Source organism: Clupea harengus, chromosome 3 (assembly GCF_900700415.2).
Source record: "Clupea harengus chromosome 3, Ch_v2.0.2, whole genome shotgun sequence".
Lineage (NCBI taxonomy): Eukaryota > Metazoa > Chordata > Actinopteri > Clupeiformes > Clupeidae > Clupea > Clupea harengus.
The window spans coordinates 2,837,491-2,855,826 of record NC_045154.1 but is presented as its reverse complement, the minus strand read 5'-3'; the positions used below and the strand labels follow the sequence as shown (position 1 = coordinate 2,855,826).

The 18,336-nt window shown below is 41.1% G+C and overlaps 2 protein-coding genes and 1 long non-coding RNA gene across 3 annotated transcripts; all 3 read left to right on the top strand.

Annotated features, from left to right (window-relative positions):
- Window positions 1-2: 2 nt before the first annotated feature.
- zgc:153031 lies at window positions 3-4,841 on the top strand. The gene is made up of 6 exons (XM_031564237.2): window positions 3-457; window positions 737-786; window positions 900-1,005; window positions 1,361-1,487; window positions 2,049-2,164; window positions 2,345-4,841. The coding sequence occupies exons 1-6, from the start codon at window positions 372-374 to the stop codon at window positions 2,418-2,420; spliced, it is 561 nt and encodes a 186-aa protein (XP_031420097.1). The 5' UTR covers window positions 3-371; the 3' UTR covers window positions 2,421-4,841.
- A 2,203-nt stretch (window positions 4,842-7,044) lies between these two features.
- Window positions 7,045-8,098, top strand: LOC122132823. Its single transcript, XR_006152334.1, has 4 exons — window positions 7,045-7,495; window positions 7,593-7,650; window positions 7,850-7,922; window positions 8,027-8,098. It is a non-coding gene; the product is annotated as an uncharacterized LOC122132823 (long non-coding RNA).
- Window positions 8,099-12,857: 4,759 nt separating this feature from the next.
- On the top strand, window positions 12,858-13,787 carry LOC105895657 (histone H2A, sperm-like). Its single transcript, XM_031564240.1, has 2 exons — window positions 12,858-12,965; window positions 13,311-13,787. The coding sequence occupies exon 2, from the start codon at window positions 13,313-13,315 to the stop codon at window positions 13,721-13,723; it is 411 nt and encodes a 136-aa protein (XP_031420100.1). The 5' UTR covers window positions 12,858-12,965; window positions 13,311-13,312; the 3' UTR covers window positions 13,724-13,787.
- Window positions 13,788-18,336: the final 4,549 nt, after the last annotated feature.

Genomic DNA, 18,336 nt, shown 5'->3' with positions numbered 1-18,336 from the left:
TGATTTTCAGACCTTAGACTGAATTGTTTAAATAAAGAAACAGTCATACCATTGTTATCCAATGGAGAAGTATGTTATTTTCTCACGACGTGTACCTTGAAATTGGTTTGGAATTAGCTGGAAAGACCTCACGTGTCGACCCTGCACGTTTACAAGTATTTTTTTTGCCGGTGTTCTCACCATCGCTGCGCGAACTGAAAGCAATCCGCTTAAACAACTGTACAGCCGTTGAATTATTAAGCGATCAACGATTTTATAACGATGAATCGATAAACTAGCTGAACGCTCAGCGCAACCAATCGTAGGATACTTCCGAAAAGGGCGTAGAGGCGAGATATGTAGTTGACGAAGACGAGAGCAACACAATACAAATGCAGATGAAACCCATACGCTTGATAGCTGCAGCATGCAGTGATATGGGTATAGGGAAGGACGGACACCTTCCGTGGGATTTACCGTAAGACGCATATTCATACTTTGGGAGCTGTCAGGAAGAGGATGTGATTATTCCCAGCTTGTTGATAAAGTAGCCTAGGCCGACTGGTTAATATCGGTAGTGTACAGTTTAACAATCAAGCATTTTATTGTTTGAGTCAAATGCAGCATTATGTGCTCAAATATGCGCTACAAATACGCGATAGAATAGAATAGTTATAACTGTGTGACCTTTAGAGCTGGTGGTTGGTTAATAATAATGCATCAATCGATCATTGGCTCCTCCCTCTTGCTTCCCTAGGAAAGAATTTCAGTTTTTATTGGACACCATATCAACTGTATCCACACCAGGTACTGTGAATTGTTATCCAGATCCAAAAAACTTAATTTGGCTTAGATTTGTGGGAAAGTGCCAAAAGAGCTCACAAAACAGTTAAACTGAGTACAACATTTTGGGGTTACAGGGAAAAAGAATGTGTTGGTTTGGGGGAGAGTGTGCTGGTTCTCCTGCCCAGAGAGTGTGTTCCCCATTCCCAACACCATTCACGTGGTACTGAGCCGAGTACTAAGGTGAGGTCGATGGTCAATGGAGATCAACAAATATATCAGATATTAGCTGTTCATTGCTGTCGTTGCATACCTTTACAAAAGCAGTATGGCATGCATCTGTCATTATGAGAGAGTGAAATACACAGTATATCTGTCATTATGAGAGAATGAAATACACAGTATATCTGACATTATGAGAGAGTGAAATACACAGTATATCTGTCATTATGAGAGAGAGCAGTTAGTAGTGTGTAGCCAACAGTGCTATAGAAAAGCCCACAATTTGCACCAGCAGGCACATGGAAAGGTAGTTCAGTCGATTCACCTATATCCTTCAGGTCGTGTGTTGCCATTTTTCTTCTGTTGGTTTGTGCAGCTCGACGCCAGAGAAAGCACACTACCTGTGCAGTGACTTCCCCAGTGCCGTGCAGCTGGCCTCCCAGGGCGCTCTGGCCGATCTGGTGGAGACCATCTGGATCTTGGGAGGAACCTCTGTCTACAGGGTGAGGGTTATAGTCAGTTTTTTATTTACAGAGTTCTTTTTCTCACTTCAAACAAAAAATGGAAGGTAGAGTTGTGGACACTGGAAGTATGTCAGTATGTTGTTTTCTTTGTTTCCTGAGTCATAGCATGGGTCAGTCTCAACATCTGTACATAAATCCTCTGATGCTAGCTGCCTGCTATAATGGCGTGGATAGAGTGGTAATAAGAGTGCAGGGTTCCATGTGTTTGCAGAGGTGGGCCCTGACCCCATAATGGCTCTCAGTTGCTTTGACTGTATTCACGCATATGGCTTGTCTGTTCCTGTAGCTTAACTAGTATACGAAGGGGGTAATAACAAACGTGGCTAAATATTGCTGCTCACGGTTCATAGGTTACTCAGTAGAGCACAGGACTGGATACAATCAGAGTCATTGCTTGTTTGAAGGACAGGGAACATCATTTCAAAGACCGGATACTATCTAGATGTATTAAACCTTTGGCCTGAAGCATGGTATTTTGCTACATTAGCACTTTGACTACTGGGTGTTCATTAGGGAATTTTCTTTTTTATTTCTGAATAGGAAGCCCTAGAGCACCCCTGGTGTGACATGGTCTACCTCACAGACATCATGGCAGAATTTGACTGTGACGTGTTTTTCCCCCATTTTGACTGCAGTGTGTATAGGAAACAAGACAGGTATGGCACTTAAAATATAGAGAGGGTACAGAATTTCAGTAGCAATTCAGTAGTTGATGTTGTCCTCCTTAGATTAATTATGATCAATTTATCAATTTGGATCATTGATCCTATGCAATAGTCTGTACTCTAACCCTGAGTAGGACTAAAGCTGCACTCCCCCTTGTGTTTCAACGTCAGATTTCTTGGTGTGCCACATGAAATTCAAGAGGAGAATGGTGTGAAGTTTCAGTTCCAGGTTTTCAAGAAGACCTGACCTGCAGCCTGGAGGACAATGGACAACAAAATGAATAACAGTGACCTGGATGTGATCAGTCCTGTGAAACGCCACTGTATCAACCACTGCAGGAACTCTTGGTGAATACTGCCTGTATGGTTCACACCTGCCACCTTGAGGGACCAAATTAAATTAAAAAAATCACAAATTGTACATTCGTATCAGATGGTCTTTGTATTTATATGTTTTAGGCAGAAAATAATTTCTATTCATTCCAAAATAAACTAACACTATAGTTATTATAATACAGGCACAGAGAGCAGAGGCTTCGGTCATCAGTCGTCTCTTTTGTCAGATGAAATGATTCAAGCCTTACATGATTCATAGCTTACATCATCAGCATCACTGCTGCTCCGGTTGATCTTGCAGCGATTACACAACACTCCCAAGTAAACACAAAGGACTGGGCACGACCGCATCTCCAGTGACGCCACTGTGCTTAGTCATCAGAGCTTCCCCTTCTGTACTGTCACCAGGGTGAGTCCCATTTTCAGCGCGGAAGCGTGGCACAAACATGTGCCGAGGCCAGCCAGCATGTGACAGATTCTGAAAAAAGCCGCTGTTACAAATGCCTGGCACAGGGTACGGTAACATTAAACGGGGAGGCCACACATGGATTGAAATAACTCAAATATATTTATTAAAAAGAGTAAACTTAACTGAGGTTAAGTAAAGTCAGTGTACATTTGGGATTTAGAAAATAAAAGTGTAAAGCAATGAGAGTAGTGTCATGTAATGAATAAGCCACAAGAACATCCCAAAAGGGTGCTGGAGGGTAGGGGAAGCAGTGGCCAGAGACCTCCAGCCAAATTTGGAGATCCTTTTTTAAGCTCCAACCAGGAAGTAATTACTGTTACTGTGGACATATGCACCAAACTCCACCTGCAGGAGACAGTCTCACAGAGAAGAGAAGGAGCCAGGCAGGGCAGTGACGGCGCAAAATGCATCAGCAGATGGACGGGCGATGCAAAGGCAGCACCTCGTGTCTCATGTGCCTCCCTCTCCTGATCTGCCATGTCCCAGTCCATCAGACACGGTCAGCGGCTGAGTCACAGGTTACACTAGCGGATGAGCGCCATGACTCACACCAAGAGATGCTGCTTCTGTTTCTGCTGGGCCATGGGAATGCAGAGACTTCTCTGATTTCTCTGAGTCAATCAAAGGATCACAGGCCAGCCAGAGTCATTGGAGGGCAAGGGAGAGAGCTCCGCATGAAGAAGGGTGGATCATTGATCCTATACAATGCATGTGAATTGTTCAAAGAGGGAAGGACCATTCAAGTTCATCCTGTAGGGCTTGTATTGGTCCACTAGGGGGTGTAGGAGGGTAAGATTTCCTGGGACTGTTTTGGACTCGCTATCTATGGTGAATAACATTACATGTAATGTAGACAAATATAAGGATACTGCCACCTTCCCTGTCTTGCTTACTGAAAATTACAATTAACTCTTTGTTACACAGCTGTCATGGGTGTATATGAATATTGTATGTGCTGTATGTATATGTTTGTGTATGTATTGTATATACATGTATATTTTAAATAGGCAAAACAATAATGGCACTCTATAACTATTTGCGGTTAGTTGTGTAAAGATGTCAACAGGTCCTTTTTAGAAATACTGTGTACTGATATTGAGATCTGAATCGCCTTTGTAGGGACCAGGGTATTAAACCCCGTCGAGGCACATTCACTATGTCTACAGAAATGTATTATTTTTTAGAAACTATATTGAGGCCTGATTTGAGCCTAACGAAGAAGTTCAACCTGCAAATGGCCATGATGGTGCACTTTTACACCGCCATCGTTGAGTCCATCCTAACCTGCTCCATCACCATCTGGTATGCTGCCTCCACAGCCAAAGACAAGAGCAGACTGCAGCGTATCAGTCGTTCTACTGAGAATGTGATTGGCTGCAATTTTCCATCACTCCAGGACCTGCGTGCCACTGGGCCCTAAAGTGAGTAGGGAAGATTATGACCCCTCCCACCCTGGTCAGGTCTTTTGAAAGAACTCCCCTCTGGTAAGAGACTGCGCTCCATCAGGACCAAAACCTCACGCCATAGAACAGTGTTAGGTGAAAATTCACTCAAGTTACCTCAGGACTCCGGAGTTGCATATAAGTAAATTTATTAGACAAACAACAACAAGCTTGTTGGGCACACCCTTGTCCTGGCCCTGTCAGAGAGAAGCACGGGCCCTCCTTCAGAGAGAGAGAGGGAGCCCGGGCCTACTCCCAGCCTGCAGCAGACGAGAGAGAAGCACTATTAAACACATCGCACAAGGTTTATATAGACAAGAAGTTTATCTAATGCTGACGCCATAAATGTTTAACATCTCAGTCATTCTAGGTCCATGACTGAGCTTCTTCTTGTATCTGGAAACACTCTGTGTGAAAATGTTCTCCCTATGTGTATGTATATATGTTCTCCCTATGTGTATGTATATGTGATATATGTATGTATGTCGGTGAGGTGTATAAGTGTATATGTGTATAAGCTACTGGATGACCTAAATTTCCCTCGGGATTAATAAAGTATCCATCTATCTATCTATCTATCTTCTTGTCTTCCAAGGATGTCTGTTCTTCCCAGGGCCGAGAGCACATTTCGACCCTGTCACCAATGAGCTCACCCAAACATGCTCTTGCACATATGCAGACTACCTAACACACACACAGAAACTCAGAAAAGCCATGTTCCTGCTTACATAAGCACATGATTCATACAAGGTATATATTAATACAAGGCTTATGATTAATATATTCTGAAGTCATTAACAATGTTTCTAAATTATCTCCATCAAACAGTTTTTTACCGACAGCAGTCAGTCTTATCAACAATGCCCACAAACTCCTGTTTCATCCCACGGACAGCTATTCAGTGCTTCATATTGACGCAACCTTGCACTGTTGCACATTTCCAAGATTATCCTTTTAAATTCATATGTATACATATTTAGCTTCATCTGCAAAAATGTGTATTCATATTGTTATTCTATATTTGTCTATATTTATATTTCTTTCGTGGAATTTTTTTTTCTCGTCTTGTCCCCATTTGTGCATTTAACCAATATGTGCCACATTACCAAGACAAATTCCTTTTATGTGGAAAACTACTTGGCAAAAATCCATGGCATGTTAAGCCCCAGCTGAGTCACATACAGTATGCTTACAGTCTTCGCCTATAGATATACACTACGCTCCCTTATGTCTTCCTAACTGATATGGAGTAAAAGGTTACAAAGTCAAAGAGTAATTGTCATGTTTTTGCTTCTCTTTAATACCATTTGTGGAGCTGTAGGCCAAAAAAAGGATTTTTTTTTTAAGGAATTTTAGTTTCATTTTAGCCTATTCATAATAAAGTATATAGGCGCGTTTTATTCAGTAATGTATAGGATGTTCTATGACTCACAAGCAATATAAATGCTTCAGTGTACAACTCCATTATCAGCTGTGTGCCCCTTGGTGTGAAATGCAACTTTCTGGATGTGGTGATGTATTATTGATTTAATGTAATAGAGAAATGAATCACAGTAAACTACAAAAGACTAAATGTTGTGTAGCCTACCATGTCATCCCATGGTTATTTGCAAGATGAATCTGCTAAAATGACAAAATTCACAGATGCAGTATGCAGTGTATTTATCTAGACTGGTTTTCATCACACCAGGCATGGGCGGTCCTTCCTATAGGCGACATATGCGGTTGCCTAGAGCGCCTCCCAGAGGGGGGCACCAAAAACTGCACCCAGCAAAAAAAATATATATATTATTATTATCATTTTAATTTTGCTGGGCAGAGTTTTTTGCGACCCCTTCTATATCTCCAACCAATATTTTGACATTAAAAAAAGAAATCTAACGTAACGGAAAAATGAGCCAAAAATCTAAAGACGTAGGGGTGTTGTCAGAACATGCTAGCGCATTGATGGGTATGGGTCGAGTGTGTGTCGAAGCTAGCGTCGAGGAAAGAGACTAGAAAGAACTATGAAGAGGCAAAAGCCATCTGAAGCGCAATACAAAAGAGAAGAAAATAAGAAGAACAGGAACGTGCCAAGGAGAAAGGTATGCAATTTTTATTGTATTGTTAACTTTAGCGAATGGATCATAATGTCATGTAATCTTGCTAGTTAGCTAACGTTAGCTAGCCAGTGTGACATTCGTTATTACCATGCAGTCGAAACTGTCATCAGGCTATTTTTAACAAGACATAGCGCAAGTTCAGCTGTACCACGAATTGCGTCATTTTTGTTGTGCCATAAAATTTTAATTTGAGTAATAATAACAACGTTAATTTTGGTGTAGCGAGCTAGCCAGTTTAATCAGACCTGATTCAAATAATCTAGAGCTATGCCTATCTTGGAATGAAAGTATGTCAGGCTGTCCAATACACCAAAATGCTTAATGACTAAATAATAGCTACATTTGACAAATCAAAATGATTCAATGTTGATAATACATACTATGTGTTTATTTATTTGTTTATTTTGCATATTATTCTTTTAGAATCTTTTAGAACTGTAGAACTGTTCTGGCCCTGCATATGCCATGTAAAACGTTGAAACATTTGTCAAACACAATATTATTTTGACCCTTTTCGCTGCCATGTTGCCGTGTATTGTCGCTAGCTCCACAGAACTAACTAGTTCTATCCGTCACACAGGCAAATATTAATTACTGATGATGCCATAAAGGTAACTCCATGACAACCTATTATGACTGTTACAGTGGAATGGAGGGATTGCCTCCCAGGTTCTAGTTTGTGCTCAGTCTCTCTTAACAAGGTGAAGGAAATGCCACGCTTGAAGAGAGCTCTGCGTCTCTTATGCTGCATTACGCTAGCAGAGGATGAGGTAGTGGATGCAGATTATTATTATGAAGTACGACAGGACACATGGCACCGGGATCCACTGGCCCAATTAGAGATGGAGAATGAGGCACAGGAGCAGGAAAGAGCTCTGCTTCAGGAGGAACAGGAGAGGAAGAGAGAGGAGCATAGGCAGGCCTGATGAAGATCAGACGCCAAAAGTTGAGGAGGGCAATTGAGGCAGAAAAGGTCAGACAGAAGTAAATAGAAACGCTGTTGAGAGGATATATCCTAAAGGCATGTTCAGGACTGGTTAACATGTGTTTTGTCCTTTTGATCATCATAGGTCCGAAAGAAACTGGATGCTATGGTCCTCAAGTCTCAAGTCAGCAGTCCCATATTATGTAAGTGTGAACACCATAATAACCATTCAAGGCCATTCAGACACAGACATATTTACCTTTAGAAAAGGATATGGGATATTTCGTCATTAATATAAGCCAATTTGTTATGCCAAAGCATATGTGCCATTGAAGCAGATACGACATGTAGGATGTAGGCAAGGGGATCAAGGGGGTGACCAATGGTTTCTTTGTCTCTCAGTGATAAATCAGACAGGCAATGGGACATCCACAAATGTCATCTCGAAGGGATCCCTTGATGATATCACCGCAAGGTAAATCTATTTACCACTAACAGAAAAATCCTCTGGCTATATTCATCTGTTTCAATAGGCCTGGGAAAGAATAATAAACAACTCTGTATGTTTTATCTCTCCAGGGTAAGATTACTACCCTGCATAAGGGAGAGGACTTTGGGCAGCTGGCCCTGATGAATAAAATGCCCCAAGACTGTCACTTCCTCCAAGTAGGAAGACTTGACTTGAGCATCCTTGTGAGCATCCTTAAGGTAAGATTCTGAATGATAGTAGTGAAAGCAGAATGGGATTGGAATTATACATACATGGTGTCTTTTTACATTGGGCACTTTGTACATCTGTTTGGACTGAGTTGTGGATGTTTGTGCATGTCTTGACCCACTGGGTGTATTGAAGGTTGTGAAGGCAAACATGGTGCATGTGGAAGGGAATGGCAAACCTGCACTGATCCTTCAGAGGAGCTCTGGCCAGGTGGTTACCCCAGCCAAGATACTGCAGTTCATGCTGGGCTCCGATGACCGAATGGGTAAGACACTTTATGTGGGAAGCTAGTTGTTTTTTTCATGGATGACATTATACATTACATTATAGATGACTGAAATTTCTCTGATATTTTTCATGTTGAGGTAGAGAAAAATAAATGAGTGCACTTTGAGAGATTATGAGAATTGTCTTTGCCAGCAGATCCTTTCGTGCATCACGTCTTCATGAAGAAGCTGTGCTCCGCCCTGCTGAGTCAATATCTTTCCACAACAACTGTCACTGATATGGATCTTTTATAGTAACATTTAGGCAATGGGATTTTAGAGAAAAGCTTTCCCACACTGAATGACTGTTTTCTGTGTTTCTGAAGATGAAACAAACGTATCCACGGTTTCGGTCGGGTCAGAGGTCACACTTCCTTAATGATCATTTCACTTTCCATGCTGATGCCTCACAGGGCTCTGAGTTGGAGAGGGCAAAGAGAACTTTGAAGCTTGTTGTCCAGTGGGTGGCACTGTATGGCCTGCTGTTGATGGCCAACATTGGAGCAAGGAGACACATATTGTGAGTAACACACACGCATGCACATACACACACACGGAAACCTTAGCACCTGACAGAGGTGTAATCTTGTTCATTCTCATAATAGTATTCATTTTTTAAATGTTTTTCCAGGCTGAACAATGGACATCAGCCCTCAATTAGGGTAAGTGAAATATGCACCATATTCTCAGATTTATTAAACTACTTTTGAGATAACACATGAATGGAGTCTTCAATTACACTTACATGTGACAGCAAGTGTTTTCATTTTCACTCTATTGAGCAAAGTGTTGAAATAATGTATTATTTTGACTATTTAGTGACTTCCACATACATGTTCAATCATTTCTTCCAGGGATGCCATCAACTTTGTCAGTCCCTGGTCCGGATGAGCCAGGCAATCAGGGTGAAGGACAAAGGTGTGGTTTGAGAGTATTATAAAACAGTCCCCTATATATGACTGAATTCATGTCATGAGTATTGAACCTATTGATTGCAGTGCCTCCGTGTATGCACACAGAGGGATCAACTGTGCTCCTTTCATCACATGATAAAAAAGTCAATGAATGAAATGGCTCAGACAACCATCTTACAACTTCTTTTTTGCAGTCTTTTAGGTCTTTTAGGTCTTCCGACATGACCACGGCTTTGTTTCTGTGAGGATGTCCCTAAACAACTTTGTTGAGGATGTGGCGATGAAAACGTCAGTAGGAGACAACATGCTGGTGGACATGAAGTCCTCTGGAGGTAAGAAGAATGATCAGACACTATGTTTACGGGAAAATAATTGTGTTGCCCTCTCATTCCAACTAATGTACTATTAAGACAGCATTTTAGAGACCTTGATTGACTGTTTTTAACCTGCCAATTAACAATACTGATGGTGAAGGTCAAACATTCTATTCAACACACTGAACTTCAGAGGATGGGAAATATTAAGTTCTAGTATTTACACCAGTAGTGTTCTCTTGTAATGCTTTGTTAGTCACTGAGTCTTTAAATGCCTGTGCTCTGCCAGGGCCGTCTCCTTCTTTCTGGGTCTGTATGAGAGAGCGTTTATGTTCTCTGTCAACCAGGCTGACAAGCTGGTGAGTACGCTCTGAATCTGCTTGTAAACTCATTTATAGAGCCACACTATCTGAAATCAGACACTGAGATCTGAGATCAGAGTTTGAGGGTGTCCAAAGACAGCGGCTTGTTTAAACAAAGTGGTGAGTTTCATGTCATTGAAAATTCACGTTGATGGCACAAGTTTCTTTTTGTCTGGAAATTGGGCATAATTGCCTGCTACCACATTTCTTCTGATAAGACCTAGCATACTGTGGAAGATGCAACTGAATACATTGCCTCCATTCAGTTCTCAACCTTGGTGGAAGACCACATGAAAGAACTGATAGTTTTCTAATACAGGAATATTGTGTTCAGAGACTAAAGTGTGTGGCCCTCACAGACACCCCTACAGGAACAGCTTGGCACGGAGATGCCAGATGCATAAGCTACAAGGTCATCGCAGCTCATCTCACCCCCTATGACTGGGAATGCTTCGACACCATGCATGAGGTGGGCACAGTAGAGGAACTATAGAGGCCTGGGGAGGGGAGGAAAAGAGTTCAGTGTGAGAAGAACTAAATTAGGTTGATTTTGTATCTTATGACACTGTCTACCTTACGTAAGCTGTCAAAATCTTTTTCAGATATTCAAAATTCAGATTTCATTAAGATAAATGTAGAATGGTAAACTTCTGATGACTGATCCTCATTTTTATATCTGTACTTTTCTTCAAATAATATTTTCAACTGTACCTCTGAGTTGTGCTCTTCAAGGGCCATTTGGGTTTATCCAAGAACTGTACATTTCTTAACACTATCTCTTAACACAAGTACTCTGGAATTACCTGTTGAACAACTGGCTGATGGCCTTCAGAATGGCATAAAATACTAGTCTTGTCACACACTAGTCTCATTCGAACCTTAGTTTCTTCTCACCTCTCCCTTATTCCTACCCCACTACCCCATTCATTCAACTAGACGGAGCTGCTCTATAATGTCTTGGGAAGAAAGAGATCCTCCAACAGCCCAACTGAACTCCTACGGAGCTCCTAGTTCGCCACTTTAATGAAGTCTTCTACCGGCTACTAACGGAGCTCTGCCCGTTTGCAGACCGGGCCAAGCGGGCCTGTCTGCTGAAAACCTTCATCACAATGGCCATGATGTGAGTGTGAGCACATCACAACACATACATCATCATGCCCCATCCAGATGAATGCCATCGGCTACACAGCTAGTGAGATAATGGTTCTCTTGAGTAGCAGTGGAGAAGGAACAGCATTTTAAGATGGAATCATATGTAGTTACAGTTTGCTTTAGATGTACTTAATGGAAACTTCCAATACTATCCTTGGCAGTTCAAAACTTTGTGAAAAGTTTTAAAATGTCTTTTTGTAGTTTAGTTTTAGGCTTAGATTGGAGTAGATGAGTGACTTTGGTTTCTCCTCTTTGGTTGCTCCCCAGCCTACATAGTCAACACAACATGGGCTCATTCACTGCTGTGATGTATGGCCTGACAAACAGCACTCTGTCAAGACTGGATCAAACCTGGAAGGTATGAAGAGTATCAGAGTTGAATTTACTCAAAGTTAAAGATTTCATCATTTAATTAAATGATTCATGCAAAAACTGCTTTTCTGTGACAAATACATCTGGAGAATTTTTTCTCTCAATTGTGCCTTACAGAAAGTGCCAAACACAATGATGCAGACCTTCAGAAAATATGAGCACTGGCTGGTGAGTTCATCTAAATATCTCTCCAAATATATGATACAGGGGGAAAGTTCAGTGATGAGATACCATTTCGCCTTAACTAGATATAATTTGTCCTTAACTAGTAGGCTATTTCTATATGAGGCTAAACTGCTAGTAGTACATTTTAGATCAGGTTTGTGCTTACCTATGATTTCTAAATTTTTGATTTAGAGTGGTACACATTATGTAAATGCTTTGTTTTCCCCCCTTTTGACTGATTATACATTTCATGTCCTTGTACTCAGGATCCTTTCAGCAACCACGGCACTCTGAAACAGGTGGTTGGCAGACTGAGCCCACCTTATCTCCCTCTCATTTAAAAGGTAATACTGACACGGCTGATGGTAAACTAATGCATTTTATTAGATGTACAGCCATGTTCCATTCATCACATTGACTACAGCCATTACTCATACACATTTTGACTGGTAAACAACAGACCCGACTGGTGAGTGGTAACAAAACTGTACAAATCTTCAGCTGTCCAGCATAACCATGTTTCATGTCTGATGTCTAATAGTCGACTGTTTATGATTATTTATTTAACAATTCTTTCCACTATTTTCAACTCTTTACCTTCACAGAGCATGATGGCCAAATGGGAAGCTCAGTCAGCTGGCCGGAACATTGAGGCCTGATGTACCACAGGGGGGGGTTCTGTCAGACAGGGAAGAATCACCACAGTGAACTCTGTTATTTTCTTAATAAAGTTATGTTTTGCATCATCATAAATGCATTTTGACATTCATTCAAACACCTGGACATGCTGGTGTAATTTGGGTTAGCTAGTGAAGATGTCTGGATAGCCTACAGCATGCCACAGCTTCTGCTTGAGAGCTGATAATGTTTTCATAGAAGCTTCAGACTTATTTTATAGAAAGTATGCACATCAGAACGTTAAACTGAGAAAAAGAAAAAAAAACTCTCACTCACATATTTAAAAAAAAAAAAGCTCAGCCCTTTTGTAATCGTTTTCCTCCAAAATATCCTGAAACATCTTTTCTTCAGATGAAAATACAGGGATATTATGGACTCCAATTTGGAGTTATTATGGAGCCCAATTAACGAGTCAATCTTTTGCACAAGGCAATGGAGTCTAACGATTAAAATCAGGTGTTGGCAATTGCCTTCAATCAAGAGGTAGGGCGCACACTATAAAACACGCTTGCAAATTCCAGGCAACAATGCACTTCCTCCTGTTTAATATCCTAATCGCAGTAACCGAGCTGAGAAAGTAAGTAGACGCTTCAGCACGTGTTAATGTGTTCTAGATTGCGCAAATATTTGATCACTAACGTCTACTCTTTTAACGACTTGTATATAGCTATCCTGCCTTCGGTTATATTGAATTGTGTACATGGCTGTAGTCTATTAATCTTGTCCAACTCTATTTCCGTTTACTGTCTAATCTGGTTTTGAATGGTAAAGGCACGTTCAATTTGTGCTGTGATCTAACTATGTAATTTGCTCAACCATTACAATCGACGTAAGGCCTATAGCCCATTCTAGCCTATGTCATTTAGTGTTTGGTTGTCTTTCTGGTGTGTTATGACGTATACCTACCAACCATCTCTCCCAGAAATGTCCGGTCGTGGCAAGAAAGTTGCTGCTGTTACGGCCAAGACTACCAGGTCCCGCTCCTCTCGTGCTGGTCTACAATTCCCTGTCAGTCGAATCGCTCGCTTGCTGCACAAAGGCAACTATGCACCGCGTATTGGAAGCGGGGCGTCTGTCTACCTGAGTGCCGTCATCGAGTACCTGTGTGCGGAGGTGTTGGAGTTAGCTGGGAACGCCTGTAAGGATAACCGAAAAAAGCGTATCGGTCCACGTCACATCCAGCTTGCTGTTAGAAACGACGAGGAGCTCAACGCCCTACTTGGAGGGGTGACCATCTCTGAGGGCGGTGTACTTCCGAACATACACACTCAGCTGCTACCCAAGAAGATCGTGAGGGTTGACACAAGCAAATATGTTAATTCCCAAGAGTTTTAACTTACTGTCGTTGTATGTTTTACGCACTTGTTTTGTCTTTTAATAAAAACTTTTTATATATATATACTTCTGTGGCTGAATATTAGGTGTAATATTTATAACGAGGTGTCTGTCATAGTATGGGGGAAGAATCCTTTAATCATTAATAGGTGCCTTACAAAGATCCCAGGGTTAGGAGATGCCTAAAACAGAGAACAACCTAAGCGGGGAAAGCGCTATCTTTCTGAACCAGTCCTCTCCTCCTCTGTCCCCCGCCCCCTCCTAAATAACCAACCAGCTAAGGCACCTCTCCCCAGTAACCTTAGTGAAATGTATGCGGCTAGTGTATCTGAGGGTGGCTACCATAACAAGCAACTATGTAGCTATAACAAAGAATTTTGCAATTCAATTTATACTCTGCTGTCCCCTTCAATCCAATTAAATCAATACTGATACAATTCCATGACTTCAAAGGACCCTGGCCATCTAACCTTTGGTTTCTGTCCACTACATGTTTCCTCCTCCTTTAGTCTGCTTGGTTTGTCCTTGCTGTTCCCCAGCTGCATGATGCCCACCATTCTGTGCCGGGTGGTGTCATGTGACTCCATTCTGATCAGGTTAAGGCTGATCCAGTCGCTTTTCTGCGTTTCAAAAAGTCACATGGCTTTTTAAACCCTGTTACTGTGTCATAAGCACCTGTAGTTTAACCTAGCTCAGATTTAGGTTTATTTCAGTTGATGTGTCATGAAATCTCACAACTCACCACAACAGGTCACTTTTTGTGCGTTTTAGCTTAAACCTGGAGCAAATTTTCCCCCAGCATTAGACCGATATTACATCCATCACACAAATGGCAGGATTGTAGGCTATGTATTTCTTTTATCATGTAGGCCTATGTCATTTTCTAAGACTACTTTGACTGTGAGTTAAATGCTATAAAGGTCTTTTACGTTACAGAACAAGGATAACCGTAACGGTAGGCTGCTTTCTCTTCTCGCAAACAGACATGCTGAATGCAAATAGCACATTCTTTTTTCACTATGCATAGGCGAACATCAAGCACCATTGTAAATGTTGCTTTATCGGCTCTTTGATTTGAAATGACATTCAAACACAAGCCATAGTTGCAGGCAGTTTGGGCCATCAGGTAAAATGGGCCATATAAAGTTGAAGTGACATAGCTCTCTAAGATTCGACAGCCAACCACTGCTAAATTATTTTAACTGTTGTCACAACACTTCTTGACATGTATCAACCGATTTGATTGGTCAGAGATTGTGGGGAGGTATGGAATCTCTTTTATCTCTTTTATTTATTTATAAACACGGATGGGTGAAAATGCATGGAAAATGCCTTGACATGCTAAGTAGTAGCTTTAAATTATAAGGTAAAGGAACAAATGAACCACTAAAAGATCTGCATGTTTAATATTGTATTGGTGACTTGTACTAAATAAGAATGTTTATAGTTTGAAAATAGATTATTTACTTAATAAAAAACACAGTTTAAAATAAAATCATAACAACAATAATAATAATGAATAATTATTATTACAAAATAATAATAATTATTGTACATTTTAGCTTCACGTGTTAGATCAAATGGGCCACCCTCTGAATGGTCTTTAAGTAAATAATTAGGTGTTTTCTAAATTGAAAAACAAGAAAAATATTATAATAGTTAAGATTTAAGCCTATATGCTTTATTCTTATACAAATAGTAGCCTAGTGCCCATACGCATACAGTGCACATATCCCACTCATGCAAAAACATAGATTTGTGCTCTCTCACACAAACAAGATCAAGAATGCTCAAATAAGAGTTTAGAATGTTTAATTCAGTGAAGCTGTATTAATAATAATAATAATGATAATAATAATTTATTTTATTTGTAATGCACTCTTCATTCAAAAGAATATCAGAGTGCCAACATATTAAAAACTAACTATAATAATACAATAAAATAAAAATGAATTAACATAAGCATAATAGAAAACGTTTTAACATTTTAACATACGGTTTAACACAAGGCCAGAAATGCCTTCCTGAATAAAAATGTTTTTAGTCCAGCTTTAAAGGAGTCCAGCGTCTGCGTTGCCCTTAGGTGGTCAGGGAGGCTGTTCCATAATCGTGGCGCTGCCGAGCAAAAGGCCCGGTCGCCCATGGTGCGGAGCTTTGTTTTGGGGACGCGGAGGAGCAGGTGGAGGTTTGGGGAGTAATTCATTCTTGCAGGTAGGGAGGTGCATGCCCATTTATGCATGTATGGGTGAGTATTGTAGTCAATTTGTAGGACTTTGTAGTCAATCCGGAAAGAGACAGGGAGCCAGTGTAGTGAGTGTAATATCGGTGTTATGTGCTCATATTTCCGGACCCTCATCAGGATCCTGGCAGCGCTGTTTTGGATGTATTGCAGCTTCTGGATGTTCTTGCCAGTGATCCCATAGAAAAGCGAATTACAATAGTCCAGTCTTGAGGAGATAAAGGCGTGGACAAGCTTCTCTGCATCTGATAGGGTTAAAGTGGGGCGGAGTTTGGAGATGTTTCTTAGATGATAAAAGGAGGTTTTGCACAGGTGTTTTATATGGTCATTAAAGGTCAGGTGAGGGTCAAACCTAACCCCGAGATTAGTGACTGTGGAGGAGAGGGGGATGACCTGGCTGTCGAAGGTGAGATGAGTTAGGGAGGATGACTGAACCTGGTGTGGAGTGCCAACAAGAAGGGCTTCGGTTTTGCTACTGTTTAGCTGGAGAAAGTTGTTGCTCATCCATGCCTTTATCTCCCCAAGACAGGCGGTGAGACACGACATGGCTGCAGTGGGGCTTGGGGCAGTTTTGATATAAAGCTGTGTGTCGTCAGCATAACAGTGGAAAGACATCCCATGTCTGCTGATGACACGACCGAGGGGGAGCATGTAAATAATGAAGAGGATGGGGCCGAGGACCGACCCTTGCGGAACACCACAGGAGACAGGGAGCTGTCTGGACTTGCATCTTCCCAGTGAGACATATTCAGTTCTGCCAGAAAGGTAGGACTGAAACCACTTGAGTGCAGAGTCTGATAGTCCAATGGTGGTGTGGAGGCGCTCTAGGAGGATAGTGTGGTCCACTGTGTCAAATGCAGCAGTCAGGTCCAGGAGGATGAGGAGTGAGGGTGATCCTGCATCGGCTGTCATCAGCAGGTAATTCGTCACCCTGAGCAAGGCTGTTTCAGTGCTGTGGGCTGAACGAAATCCTGATTGAAATTTTTCGAACAAGTTGTTGTGTTTGAGGTGGTCCTGAAGTTGAGAAGCAACTACCTTCTCTAACACCTTGGACAGGAAGGCAAGGTTTGAGATAGGCCTGTAGTTGCCTAGAACCTCCGGGTCCAGGGTGGGTTTCTTGAGAAGGGGACGGATGACAGCAACCTTGAGAGCAGGTGGGACATAGCCAGACTGAAGGGAAAGGTTAACAACTTTGGTGATGAAAGGACTGAGAGTGGGGATGTGACTTGAGCAGAGCAGTGGGAATGGGGTCCAGGGTACAGGTACAGGATTTCATTTTTCTGAGGATTTCCTCAACATGGCTCTCCCGAACCTCAGCGAGATGTAGAGGAGACAGCACACTTGCAGATAAGGTGTTGGTGGCAGATGGAGCGCTGGACATCAGAGAGCGAATGTTGTTGACCTTGGATCTGAAAAAGTCAATGAAGCTGTTGCATTGCTCCTCTGTAGCCTCAGTTGAAGAGGATGGTTGTGGCTTCAGGAGATGGTTTATGGTGGTAAAAAGCTGTTTAGAGTTGCCAGGGTTTTTATTAATTAAGCTGGAATAGAACTGTGAATGTCATGCTATCGCTGTGTATTCATAATATTAGTGGCTTATAAACTGGTTATAGTTAGCAAGCATATCAGCTGAAAAAGCTGTGCACAATAAATCTAATTTATTTTTAATTAGAAGATTGAATACAAAAAGAATTTAATACAATAAACAATATTTACATTTTTTTAAATTAAAATAATGCGTATTTCTGTTTAATTACAATGGCCTATTCTAGCCTAATGCATGGCCTATTGTACATGATAACCACTGTGTAGGCTCAGACTTCCAGTGAGCTTAAGTTTAATTTAGCTTCCTATTTAACATAGAATTGTAGAAAGGAACCGACTCTTTGCGCTGAGTGAACTTTTGGTTGTTTCTTTACACATGTCATAATTTACCCGACTTCAACCTAAACTTCATGTAGGCCTAGCCTAATATTTTTAACTTTCTGAATATTTGACATTTCTGATTTAGATTGTGGATAACCAACACGACACAATGACAACAGTTTAACAGTTATATTCTTAATTTTTTTAAGGAAAAAATCTTACATTTCTTACATGTTGGTGGATATTTGCGCGAATCTAACTTGGTGATTCTTATGTTGTTGTACGTTTGGGATATTGTAGTTTCGGTTTCCAGAAGGTTTAGCAGCGTATCAGCTAAAACCCAATCATATTCAATTTAGCGCACAGCTGCGTGTTGAACGTTGTCGACCAATTCTTATCGTTTTGGGGTTTGTAGCAATTACAGAATAATTAGTGAAGATTACTGACACCGAGTGGACTGGAGTGTAACGAAGAAAAGGAAACGTTTCCATTTAAAATGTGTCTTATTTTT

Coding starts and splice junctions, on each gene's coding strand:
- zgc:153031 (XM_031564237.2), top strand. CDS start 372: ATGCAGATGAAACCCATACGCTTGATAGCTGCAGCATGCAGTGATATG. Junction 1,006..1,360: donor GTACTGAGCCGAGTACTAAG/GTGAGGTCGATG, acceptor TGGTTTGTGCAG/CTCGACGCCAGAGAAAGCAC. Junction 1,488..2,048: donor GAGGAACCTCTGTCTACAGG/GTGAGGGTTATA, acceptor ATTTCTGAATAG/GAAGCCCTAGAGCACCCCTG.
- LOC105895657 (XM_031564240.1), top strand. CDS start 13,313: ATGTCCGGTCGTGGCAAGAAAGTTGCTGCTGTTACGGCCAAGACTACC.